The 12823-nt window shown below is 53.4% G+C and overlaps 3 protein-coding genes across 3 annotated transcripts; 1 reads left to right on the top strand and 2 right to left on the bottom strand.

Moving 5' to 3' along the window:
- Positions 1–2843: 2843 nt before the first annotated feature.
- On the bottom strand, positions 2844–4544 carry GPP1 (DL-glycerol-3-phosphatase). Its single transcript, XM_062874493.1, has 2 exons — positions 3836–4544; positions 2844–3774 (listed from the first exon to the last, which is right to left on the bottom strand). Exons 1-2 carry the CDS (start codon positions 3964–3966, stop codon positions 3168–3170), a joined length of 738 nt encoding a protein of 245 aa, XP_062737626.1. The 5' UTR covers positions 3967–4544; the 3' UTR covers positions 2844–3167.
- Positions 4545–4722: 178 nt separating this feature from the next.
- Positions 4723–6897, top strand: NUG1 (nuclear GTP-binding protein nug1). The gene is made up of 2 exons (XM_062874492.1): positions 4723–4837; positions 4909–6897. Exons 1-2 carry the CDS (start codon positions 4810–4812, stop codon positions 6540–6542), a joined length of 1662 nt encoding a protein of 553 aa, XP_062737625.1. The 5' UTR covers positions 4723–4809; the 3' UTR covers positions 6543–6897.
- Positions 6687–9930, bottom strand: DIS3 (exosome catalytic subunit dis3; the record flags this gene model as incomplete). The annotated part of the gene is made up of 2 exons (XM_062874491.1): positions 6687–9665; positions 9729–9930. The coding sequence occupies 2 exons, from the start codon at positions 9928–9930 to the stop codon at positions 6901–6903; spliced, it is 2967 nt and encodes a 988-aa protein (XP_062737624.1). The 3' UTR covers positions 6687–6900.
- Positions 9931–12823: the final 2893 nt, after the last annotated feature.

Here is a 12823-nt window from a genome sequence, read left to right as displayed (position 1 = left end):
GGCATGGGCTAATAAATTGACTGCAGATACTCAACATAATGCGTGATGGTCGATCCTGTCTCTTGTTCCTGCAGGAAACCAAGTCTCAGGTCGGAAATCAAAACCACCCAAATGCTTCTTCTTTTTCCTGCAGGGGAAAAAGGGGGCAGCACAGCACTCGTCGTCGGACGTTTTCCCTTGCCAGTTTGTCCAGGGAAAACGCCACGCATCAGCCCTCGTCCGTCCATCCGTCCATCGGAGTTTCTTTTTTGTGTGTTGGAAACTTGTTGTTGTTCGCCATTCCAGTATTATATGCTGTGTTAGCTCAACGGCCCGAGGCTGTGTTGATCTGTTTTTTTCTTTGGATACCAAGATTGATTTGAGACGTCTTCTTCGTACGAACGCCTGACGGGTTATGCAGGAACGATAACTCTATCGTTACGCAAATCGCCGACCAATTTAAAGAGGATGTGCAAGATGTTTACACAACAGTGAGATTTTCAGAGTCGGACTAATTTTCGATATGTCAGGACGGGGCTCACAACTTTTTGCCCTCCCCGCCGTCATGCAAGCGGCCGCAACAAATTCCGCACTCTGTTGCTCCTTTATACCCTTTCGTCACCTGGGTTACACATCTGTATGTGTGTTCTCTATCAGTCAGACTCACTCTCCTTGTATCCGAGATCCCGATTTCGTTAACCGCCCCCTCCCTCTTCTTCTCGATCCCCGGGTAAGAGCTGAGATAGGTATCCCTCCCAACGTGAACGTATGAATGAAAGGTATCAATCGGTTATCGCCGCAGCCGCCGCCACGGGACAGAAGGGTGCTTTCTCAAATTTCCCCCTGGCAGACTGCAGAAAGGAAGGATTGATGAGCATCCCGCACACATTTGACGCGCGCGCCTTCTCGCACGGTTGTGATGGACCCCCCCCCCCCCCTGTCATGACACCCACACACACCTTTGCTTTCCCCAAGATTTCTAACCATGAGGTCAGCGCGTTGTGTGTGCTGGTGCCATTTTGCGAGTGCAAAGACGGTGGGGGGTGGGTTGGCCGCCGTTCATTGCCGCCTGACCGCATGACTGTGTTATGTGTTATGTGTGTACCTGCTTGCTGCTCTTTTCTTCTTCTTTATTATTTCCCAAAAATATTTTATTCCATGCGGGTGGCAAGGGGAGGGAGGGAGGTGTTATTTCCACCTTTTTTCTGCATTATATGCGGCCTCCGTTGACGGCGAAGGGAAAGGGATATCATCATGTTCAACATTCCTCTGGATGGTGAAGGGATGTTTACACACCACTTGCCGGTTACTAGGAACTACATCAGGACAGGTAAAAATGATGAAAATGGGATGGGCTGGTTGTGTGTATACTAGCCCAAAGGGCACAAGGGAGGTAGGATTGTTGTGTTTCCCCGCATCTTTTTTCCTCTTCCCCTCCTCGCGTGGTGTGTTCTGCAGTAGTAGACTGGAAGAAGAGGGTGATGATCAGCGCGAGGCGAACCGGCACCTGACCGGGGACGCCGCAAGACATCCCGGGGGCTGGCTTCGGTTAGGGTTTGGGCTGAGAGGTGGGAAGGAGGGGGGGGTGGGTTGTTGGCCTCGACTGGGCTGGAGTGGACTCGGCTGTTATTGCAGCGCAGCAGTGCAGTTGATGTGTGTTTTAGTGCCACGAGGAGGAACTTTTTAGTTTTGAACCCGGTGGTCTACATGTGCCGATCGGCTTCTAGATTTCTTATGTGACGTTGTTTGTCGTCAGTTTTTTTCCTCTTCTGGGGGCGGAGGGGTGTTTAAGGGGGGTAACCTCGCACTGTTGTTTTCTTGAGCTGCTGTTGTTGTCTTCCCGCTTCCGAGGGGTGGCGAAAGGATACATTCATGGGTTAGAGGAGGAGGAGAGCGGAATAATGTAGTGTATGTACATGGATGGGTGGGAAAGGATGCCGTGGATGATGCTAAAGTTAGCTCATGGCGGGTGGGGAGCTGGAGGAAGACACAGACCGAGACACTCGGGGACGGGTGGGAGGTTTGGGAAGAAGAAAAGGAATCAGGTAGATGGATGTTGAGTTAGCCGAGACATTGATCTCGTTCTCGGTGAGTAACGGTGAGGACTTTAGGATGGTAAAAAGGACATTGGGAGGTTTTGGTGGTGGTCATTTTCTGGGGGAAAGCATGGCGGCGAGGTAGATAGGTATCATGTCGATCTTGGATCGTCGGCGACATGTATCAAAAGAGCTTTGCCGCCGTCATCACTGCTGCTCATGTCTCGAGTTGGATTTGCTTTTGTTGATCTTGATGATGTTGACGTCGAGTTCCATGTGACAGCCATCGTCAACGTTACCGTTGAAGCAAACGTACGTTACTGAGACTGCGTCATGCTTTTCTGCTGATGATTCAGGGTACAGATCATTCGTTTGTCTAATCTCATGGCAAGGCCTTGAGTCCATGTCAGCTGTGAGGGTCTATGCTTTGTTCTGTGGAATGTAAGAACTGAAATGTGAGAGTAGATGTGTACGTTGATGAGACATGCCTACCAAGCGGCGCATCTTTGATTGTTGGGCCGTTATCTTTACTGAGTTCTAGCTGCCGGGGTTTGTCGGCAATCAGGTATACTTATCGGCATTTAGTGAATATGTAAGGTATGGTTTAAACAACAGTGGACTGACCTCTGTTTACATTCCTCCCTAGCCCCTGTAATATCTTCTATGGATGACTTGGTGACCTATGTCAAAGTACCCAGGGCCTCCATATGATGAAAGTTGAAAGAACCACCAGGTTATCCAAAACGCAAAGCTTCAATTTGGTCCTGCTTATTGTCAAAGACCTCAACCTGACACCTCATAGGGATACCGTTGAAATACTTCTTAAACATCCGCCTGAGACAGTTTCCGATCTCAAGGATCATTGTTCATATCTCCCCTAGGTAAATGTAGATTTTCTTAAGTTTTCTGCTCTTTCATTCACCGCGACGAAATATGCAGCTCACATATCACACAGGATCTTTAACACTTCACATACTTCCCTAATCCAACACGCACCAAATAATTGCAGGCATTTGCTGGTAAAACCCATGAAAATGCCGATATTCCATCTATTAACAGCCATACCATGTCCCATAGCCCCCAACAGTGATCCTGTAGCATCTATCCTCCTTCCAGTCCATCACCCAAACGCCCCTTTCCCAACTCTCACCCCTAATTCCTCACCAACAACCCCCCAATCTCCAGCACAACCCTCCCATCCTCCTCCCTCCTCACAATCCTAACCTGCGTCAGATCCTTCACCACCCAATCCGGCCCAGCAGACAAAACCTCCTCCACACTGTGAGAAGTCACCAACCCAACAACCCTGCACCCAGCCGCCTTCCCAGCCTCGATCCCAGCAGGAGCATCCTCGAACACCAAAACCTCCTTCCCCTCACCCGCCGACTCGCCCAGCTTCTCCCTCCCCAAACGATAGCAGGCCGGATCTGGCTTGCCGTTTTGCACAGACTCCGCCGTGACAAGGTGTTCTGGGACAGGCAGGTCAAGGACCTTGAGCCACCCGCTTACGAGGGGAAGGGAGCCAGACGTGACGATTGTCCAGGGGACAGAGAGGGCGATGAGGGAATCGAGGAGGGAGCGGGCGCCGGGGATCTCGACGGCGTCGGAGCCGTAGAGTATGGGGAGGAGGGCTTCCCTGGATTGGACGTATTCCCAGGTGGCCTTTTCCGGGGCGAGGATCTTGAGCATGTCTATTGTTCGGCGGCCGTGGGAGGTTTGGAGGATGATTTCGGGGCTTACGCCGATGTCGTTGCCGATGCTGGAGGGGTAGTGGTTAGTTTCGGGGTTTATTATGAACAAGAGGGGGTGAGGGCTCTTACCCTTCCCAGTGTTTCTCTACGGCGGCGGTGGAATCAATGATTGTGCCGTCCATGTCGAAGAGGAAACTGTCAAAGGAGACGGTTTCGGGGCCGGCTGTGAAGCTGTAGCCGGTGGTGTCTATGCTTCCCATTGTGACGTTTGGTTACAATACCTGAGGCTGGTGGTAAAACTGTGTGGATGAGTCTCTCAAGGTGAAAATATGTGATGGGTCTTTAGGAAACAGAATGATGTAACTTGATCAGGTTAGAGTCAGAATGCAAGAGGAAAAGAAGGGAGACAAGATAGCATTTCAAGAGTTGGCATGGGAACCAAAACAAATCAAAATCCACCACGGCGTCGTCGGTCGGGTCGGCAACCAGTGTCGGAGTATCCCAATCAGGAAACATCAGATTCCACTTTTTATCTCTTCGGCGGTGAGATTGACCGTTGTTGGAGCCCAATGCTCTGGGAAGTGGCTAAATGGGCATCTCCGCTTTCTTTTCTGGTTACCGGGTGACCCATCGGAGGCAGAGACAGCGTTCTTTAATTTGAGAGACGAATCACGAGAATTGAAAGATATCTTGTGAGAATGAAGCTGCCTATATAGGTCTGTCATATGTGTGTACTATATAAGTGATCAATGTATTACCCATGTTGAGGGACTATGTGGTATTCAACAGGGACCCTCCAAAGCCTCGAGATTCTTTGAATCATTGACAGTGAATGAAGACTGAAACAAAAGATTTTGAGATGTTCATCCGAAGAATCGACGAGATGTCAACCCCACAATGCCATTGACGCAGTGAGGGGCGGTGGAGCCGATAACCCCGATAAGCACCACAATTCTGTCTTATCATAGGCGGTGAGGGGCGGCAGGATCAGCGCTCCACCATAATTTTTTTGAACTTTACAATCGCCCTGCTTTGCGACCCATCTCCAGGGCAAGTAAGCAGACGATCGAAGCCATATTGATCATAAAATTAAATCAGTTAAAATGGCAGGATCAATAACCAAACCGAAAAGTATGCGCTCTCCCCTTTATCTCCTCGATCTGTTGCCAATTGATCTTTTCTAACCCGCCCAAACCCTACAGAGCCGAAATCCAAGCGCACTCCCGTTCGCTTGAGGCATAAGATTCAGAAGGCCTCGGCTGCGAAGCAGCGCAAGGCGAAGAAGGAAGCCAAGAAGAACCCACAATGGAAGAGCAAGCTCAAGAAGGACCCCGGCATCCCCAACCTGTTCCCTTACAAGGAGAAGCTGTTGAACCAGATCGAGGAGGACCGCATCAGGAAAGCTGAGGAGCAGAAGCGCAGAAAAGAGATGCTCAGGGCTGCCAAGGCCGCTGGATCTGAGGAGAATAAGGATGAGAATCGCATGGATGACGACGAAGAGTTTGAGGGACTCGAGGAGGATTCCATGATGGTCGATGAGGACGATGACGACAGCGAGGGGGACGACTCCAACCCTCTTGCGGCTCTCATTCGCAGCGCCAGGAAAGCGGCCGAGCAGTATGACAAGGAGCTGGAGAGCGGCGACGACGACGAGATGGACGACGATGATGATGATTCTTCCGACGATGAGGAGTCTGGCGCGATCGAGGTTCCAGGCGGTGCTTCGTCCCGTAAGGCCTTCGACAAGGTCTTCAAGCAAGTTGTTGACCAAGCCGACGTTGTTCTCTACGTTCTCGACGCCCGCGACCCCGAAGGCACCCGCTCGCGCGATATTGAGAAGGCCGTGATGGCTGCTGCTAGCGGCGGCAAGCGTCTCATCTTCATTCTTAACAAGGTCGACCTGATCCCCCCACCAGTTCTCCGCGCTTGGCTCGCCCATCTCCGTCGCTTCTTCCCTACCCTCCCTCTCCGCGCCTCCAACCCTGCGCCCAATGCGCACGTCTTCAATCACCGCGATATCACCGTTCAGAGCACCTCCTCTGCTCTCTTCAAGGCGCTCAAGTCTTATGCCGCGTCACGCAACCTCAAGCGCGCCATCTCGGTTGGTGTCATCGGCTACCCCAATGTCGGAAAGTCCAGCGTCATCAACGCTCTCCTCTCCCGCCTCGGTGGCCGCAACAACCGCGCCCCTTGCCCCGCCGGTGCCGAAGCCGGTGTCACGACCTCTATCCGCGCCGTCAAGATTGACCAGAAGCTCACCCTACTCGATTCCCCCGGTATCGTCTTCCCCTCTACCGGCTCCATCTCCAGCTTCACCCCCAAGAACCCAACCGAAGCGCACGCCCACCTCGTCCTCCTCAACGCCGTCCCACCAAAGCAAATCGACGACCCGGTTCCGGCCGTCACCCTCCTCCTCAAGCGCCTCTCTGTCCAGCCAGAGCTTCTCGAGAAGATGATTCAGCTCTACGACCTCCCCCCTCTTCTCATCAACCCCGAGAGCGGAGACTCGACAACCGACTTCCTTGTCCAGGTCGCGAGGAAGAGAGGACGTCTCGGGAGGGGCGGTGTTCCCAACATCCAGGCTGCTGCCATGACGGTGGTGACAGACTGGAGAGACGGCAGAATCCAGGGCTGGTCGGCTGTCCCACCAGCGGTTCAGACCGGCGCCCCGGCTGCTTCGGCGAAGGGGCCGGCCAAGATTGCCAACGAGGAGGTGGGTGCCGATCAGAAGCAGATTGTCACCGAGTGGGCGCAGGAGTTCAACTTGGAGGGCTTGTGGGCCAGCATGGAGGCTGGTGCGGAGGAGGAGGGGGGTAATGAGGTTGAGATGGAGTAGATACCTTTTTTTTCTTTTCTTTATCTTTCGGTTCAGTTGGCATTTATTTTGCAGGGCGGTTCATTCAGCTTTCTTGTTTCGTTAAGTGGCACAAAGGCGTTTTGGCGTCTAGAGAGAGAGAGAGAGAAGAGAGAAACAAAAACTGGGGGGTTTAAATGAATGAAAGATGGTATATTATGTACTTTTGTGGCCTTTGATGTCGTTTTCTTGTTTAGCATGATGGTAAATACGATATCCGAATCTCTCAAAGAACTACGAAAACGCAGGAAAATTGGTCCAGAGAAGAAAACAACCGTACATGTACCCTGGTTTACTCTTTTACTACTTCTCTACAATAACCTTCCTTTTCCTCCACCATCTAATAGGTCTTGACCAACTCCATCCTCACCCCCCTCTTCCCCGTCGTCTCATCCTTCTGATCCGTCACCCTCACCCTCACCTTCTGGAACAGCTCCACCCTCACCTCCCTACTCCCACTGACCCGCAGCACATAATTCTCCGCGTCAAACTCGGCCTGCGGCTCCGTCTCAGCCAGATCCCTCAGCCTTATCAAACTCTCAATCCCAAACCTCGGCACCAAAACCACAAACCCGTTGCTAAAAATCTTCATGACGAACCCGTCCTCCTCCGTCGCCTTGCCGCGGAGCGCCTGGCCGACATAGTAAGCAATGCTCGCCCTCCCCGCCAGCTGCGCGTTCCGGTGCCTGACATTGATATTCTTGCACACAGCCTCGAGCTTGCCCCTGCTGCGCGTGCTGGGGTGGATGGCCTCGTATTCGATCGCCGCGGCGAGCTGACGGTGGGCCATCAGATCGGCGTACCGGCGGATGGGCGAGGTGAAGTGCGTGTAGATTTCGGACGCGAGACCGTAGTGGCGGAACTCGGGGTAGGCCTGCGTGCCGGAGCAAAAATACTCGGCCGACATCATGCAGCGGGTGGCCATGATGCGCACCAAGGTGTTGAAGAAGGGCTCCTTTTCGTCGACGCAGCGGTCGAGACTGTCGGCCAGGGCGCGGGAGGATTCGACGCTGAGGTCGAGGCCACGCTTGACCTTGAGCTGGTTGGCAAGTTCGTCAAAGTTAGTCTTGGGGGGCGCGCCGTGGCGGCGGAGGATGGCGGTTTGGGGGAAGGCTTCGTATATCCTTCTGGCGACCGAGGTGTTGGCGAGAAGCATGAACTCTTCGACGAGGGACATGGTGTCGAGATGGACCTTGGTCTTGACGTCGATAGGGTCTGAGGTCTCGGACTCCATTTGCACCTTGACCTCTGGGGAGGAGAGGGACAAGGCACCGGCATCGAGACGCTTCTGCTTGAGCTTCTTCGAGAGAGCCAAGAGAGTTCTGATGCTGGTGGTGAGCTCGTCCTGTTGAGAGCTGTCGTCCACCCTCAACTGCGCTTGTTCGTAGCTGAAGGCTTCACGTGACTTGATGACAGACTTGGTGAAGCGGGAGCCCACGATGTCGGCATCAGAGGTCATCTCCCAAATGACCGAGAACGCATAACGCTCGACGTAGGGCTTGAGAGAGCAGAGGTCGGTACCGAGAAGCATCGGAAGCATGTCGATACGCTTGTCGACCAAGTAGACTGTGGTGCCACGAATGCTCGCCTCGGCGTCCATGGCGTTGCCGGGCTTGACGAAATGTGAAACATCGGCGATGTGGACTCCAACCTCAAAGTTGCCATTAGGTAGAGGCCGCGAATGAAGAGCGTCGTCGATATCTTGGCACCCGATGGGGTCAATACTGCAAATCAAGAGATCTCTGAGATCCTGGCGGTCTTTCCAGCCTGGATCCTCGAGACTCTGTGGCACCCGCCAATCGTGACCTTCCTTGGGCAGACAGTCGAGGACGGTCTTGGGGAAAGGCCGGTACTGAACGTCGTACTCCAGGAGCAGGGCTTCTGTCTCGGCAGCCTTCGTCTCCAGTTCACCGAGAGAGCGCACAAAGTGGCCGGACGGGTGGCGAGAGCTGCGGTCCCAAGCATCGATCGTGATCAAGATGCGCTTTCCGAGAAGTTCGGAGACCTGTCTGGTGCGGAGGCGGATCTTGGGGATCTTCTTGTCCATAGGGATAACGAAAACACTGTCTTGTTTCCTTCCTTGTTGCGCCGACTGGCTGACGGAGGACTGATCGATATGTCCGACATATTGACGCCAATTCCGCTTGATCACACCGACAACCTTTGCAGTCGGCTGAGCATGTCCCTCGGTCGTCTTGCTGTGTGTTCTCTTGACCTCCTCCTGCAGTGCCTTGCGTTCCCTTTCCGAAACAAAGTCATCAGACTCTTCGGCATCTGGGTTCTCGTTCTTCGTGATGGCATCCTCCTCGATGACTTGCGTAGATGGCTCCTTCCACTGATCCTTAGGCAGTACCTCCACCACAACCAAGTCACCATCAACAGCGCGGTTGATGTTCTCCCGCCCCAGAATAAGCAACGCCTTGGGGAAAGCCGGCACCCTAATGGACCCCTCCAAATAATTGTACGGCGACACATTGAAGATGCCCTGATGAAGCAAATTGCTCTTCACCCCCGTCATCATCTTCGACATGCTGAAGTACTCGGGATACAAGTTATCCCCCGGCCTCTTCTCCTTGATCTGATCCCGATCCTGCGTCTCAGGAATCATATCCAGCAACTTCTCCCCATCCTTCAACTGCCTGACATAATCCGCCAACGAACAAGCGTGAATCCCCTCCTGCTTGGCCTTCTTCAAATTATCCCGATCGTTGCTCAGCATGACAATAGCAGGGGCATCCTTTCCCTTGATACGGGCCAGATGCTCGCCATACCACGCCACCGCCCTCCTCACCGCACGATCGTTTCGGTCATTGACTGTCTCGCCCTCCAAACGGGGCACATGAGTCTCGAGTCGGAATTCGTTGAAAAAGACATAAAACCTCTTGTCCTCGCTCTTGGTCAGGCTGATGAGCCGGTTGTACAGCGGGAGCGACCTGTTCCTCAGCTCCTCGAGCACAATCTGCAGGACAATCACGTCGTAAAAAGCAGACTCCTGCTCGAAAAGGTCCATGGCTGTGAGAAAGGCATTGGTGTCTGGTACCAGGTAGTGCCCCTGGGGGAAGACCTTTGTCCCCGCCGGTGAGTCTGAGAGGACAAATGGGATCGCTAAGATGACGATGGTTAGCGATGAGATGAGCCTGTGAAACAGAGGGTATGAGAAACGCTCACGCTTGCCCAAGGCATCTTTCGGAATGAGCATCTGATGCTGGCACTCCCGACACAGCTTGGAAGAACATGGGATGTCCCGACGGAGGTAGACCTCGCGGACGATTTTTTGGACCTTGCCGCTCTTGGTGGATCTCACATAGATCTTATTCGAGATGTTGGCCGCGAGAGGGTCCGACTCGACCGACCGTTTTAGACTCGCCATTTCCTAAATTTGTTTTCTCTGTTGCGCCGACTGTGGGTTTTCAAGACAAATTCGTTTCTTCCTGTCTCCTGGTTTGAAGGGGTCGCCTTGAAAATTCGTTGATGGTTGCTGTGGTTTGGTGAATTTTTGATGGAGAGGTTGCGATTACCAATGTTGAATTCCTTGGTGTCGCTTCTCCGGCCAATCAGTGAAGCTTTAGCGCTTATAGCTCTTATCGATAGCGCCTCACAAGCGCCTGCCGCGGGGTAATGCGGGCAGCCGACGGCGACGACATCCTGAGTGGGACATAACTATTGGTTGTCTTTTGAAGGCTTGTTATGATACAGAGTTTTTATCTCTCAGATGTCCCATAGGACCTGCTCAGGCTCATCTCGTTTCGCGATGAGAATATCTACACCTACCTCCCCAAACGCACCCACAGCTTCTGAGCTTCATCCTCTTCAAAAGTGCGAGGGGGTTCAGGTCCCCTGCCCAGACCTAGGTCCGAATTCTCGTCTCACGCACTCTGTTGACACCCATGTTTGTTGGTAGCATATCAGATTACCTGGCCGATATCTGTTGCACTGCAGGTCTAAGTGTCCGTCTACAGCACTCTGGCACCGGGTACACAGCACTCAATATCACAGCTTACTGTCCATACTGTGTAATCCAACAAATTTCCCAGCCATGCTGGAAGCAACATCAACAAAGAACTTTCACCACCAAAAGGCCGCGTCGGTACCCGGAGATGCATCACAAATTACAGCAGCCACGGGCGTCAAGCTCTCTCTTGATGACACCGGTCTAGACAGAAAGCACTGTGAGTGAAATACTCCCAAGCTGCATCATATGATCTGCACCAATTCAACCGGCGCATTTTGCCAGATTGCAACCCCTTGGTTCGCTTGTGCTGCAGTTTGAATCTTGGATCTATTTGGCGACGGGCAGGAGTGACAAGAGAGAGGCATGCTTCGGTCGGACCCAAGAAGGGGTCATCAAGGCCCTTGTCTTGTCCGGCCGCTCGTTGGGCCGTCGTCAGATTGCGACAGCCGAACACTTGATCAACTTCATCCCCCATTCCCCGCCTTCCAAAAATAGCAAGCAGACACAACGACATGATAAGATAAGTTGCCGAAACAACTTACAGAGCTTCGACCTTGCCCCGCCTTTGGCAACAGTCTCTGGAAGAGGTCGTCAAGCAGCCAAATCCACCCGCGAGGTAGAACCCCCTCTCAAAGTTGAAGAACTCAAGACACAATCGCCGCATTGGTTTCTCAGTGGCGAGAGGCCGTGTGTGTCGAAAACGCAATGCGTAAGCGAGAGACACAGGCCGCGGCATCACAATCCCAAAAGAGGATATCTCGCGTCTCTTGAAGTTTCCCCTGGCCTCATCCACAGATCCCAGCTGCAGCAAAGTGGGCGGCGGCTGGATAGGTGCGCGCCCATCTGCGCCTCGGGTGTATACATAAGCCGAGTCGGATGGAAAAGCGAGACGAGGGTCAAGAGGGGTAGCTAGCCGGGCGGTTTCCTCTATCTATATCTTGCATGCTCGGCACCGTTTGGATTCGACTGAGATGACGATACGTTATGGGAAATTCCTTGAACGAAGCATCTTGGTAACTTTGAACGCTCCCTCATGCTCTCGAGGGAAATCTGTTTCTGTGGATGGTGACATGGGCCGGACTGGTCATTGGGTACCTCCATGCCTGCTGAAGCATGCTGCTTTAGCGCCCGTCGATGCCAATCCCGTCCTCGTTTCCTGGAAGCAGCGGGCCTTGGTTCTGGGCTCGAGCAGCATCTGGAGTGGGTATACTCGGAATGGGTCCGGGAGTACGCGAGTTGGAGTGATAGATCCGTGGATCTGGCAAAGAACAAAGGAGCTGTGACAGCAGCTTTGCTTCGGTACATGGAAAGAAGCGTTCCGACCTATGAAGGCCTGTATCTCTCGTTGATCCCAGGTGGGTCTCTCTCTGATGCCGTTCGAGATAGTGGTGTCTACCAGCGGATGACTTACATGGAACCCGCGAGTGCATCTGGGGGAGGTGTGTGTAGGTGCTCTGGAGGGTGCGTGGCCCTTGAAAAGGTGTGTGTGCCAGTCAAGGTGGGCCGAGAAGGATTCTGCGCGTTTAGAAAGCCACAAGAACCGAACGCCCGCGCCCAGCGCTGCAAGGAAAAATGAAGGTCATGCTTGAGAGGGGAAGAGAGTGTTCGCTAATGGCGCACTCGCTGGGGCAGATCGTGAACAGCATCGCTTGAGTGGCCCATGGGAAGGGCCTTCGGGAGGAGGTTGCAATGGTCAAGAGGGGACACGGCCTGGGGACAAGGAGGCTCCCGCCGGCCATGGCGCTAAGGATGGTGAGGGTGTGTACACTGTGTGTCGCCAGGTGCGTCTTCTTCTCTGCCCCCCCGGATCGTGCCCGTCCCTCCAAATAGTTCAGGCTGCATATCTGCCGCTGTGGAGGTGCTTCGAAACTTGCACAGCATTGGAAATGCGAACGCCGCTCCTCCTTGTCGTGGCCGGCCCGGGCTGGATCCCATTATGTAAAACCAACAGCAAAGAGGGAAAGTAAAATGATATTTCCAGTGCAGCGCCTCAACGGACGGCAGAAAATCTTCAGATCCAACGCCAGGGAGGGGAGTGGTGATGGCAGTCGGGCGGGGGGTCGAGAAAACCCCAAGTTTGTTCGCGGCGCACAATTCAACAAGAGATCAACTTTCACGGTTTCCATGATTTGCAGCCAAGTGGTCCGTGTGCCGCCAGCTCCTTGGCACGATTGCGTCGCAGCCGGCCAATCAGAGAAGGAGACAGAGCTGCCAAGGCTATCAGCAGCTGGTACAATCGCTTCCATCCTTGTGGCATCCACTTTAATCCCGGTCACGTTGCTCGGCCCTCTCTTCCCCACTCACCCCTCCT

This window comes from Podospora bellae-mahoneyi (assembly GCF_035222275.1).
Source record: "Podospora bellae-mahoneyi strain CBS 112042 chromosome 1 map unlocalized CBS112042p_1, whole genome shotgun sequence".
Lineage (NCBI taxonomy): Eukaryota > Fungi > Ascomycota > Sordariomycetes > Sordariales > Podosporaceae > Podospora > Podospora bellae-mahoneyi.
The sequence above is the reverse complement of the archived record's forward strand: the minus strand, read 5'-3'. Positions and strand labels throughout refer to the sequence as shown.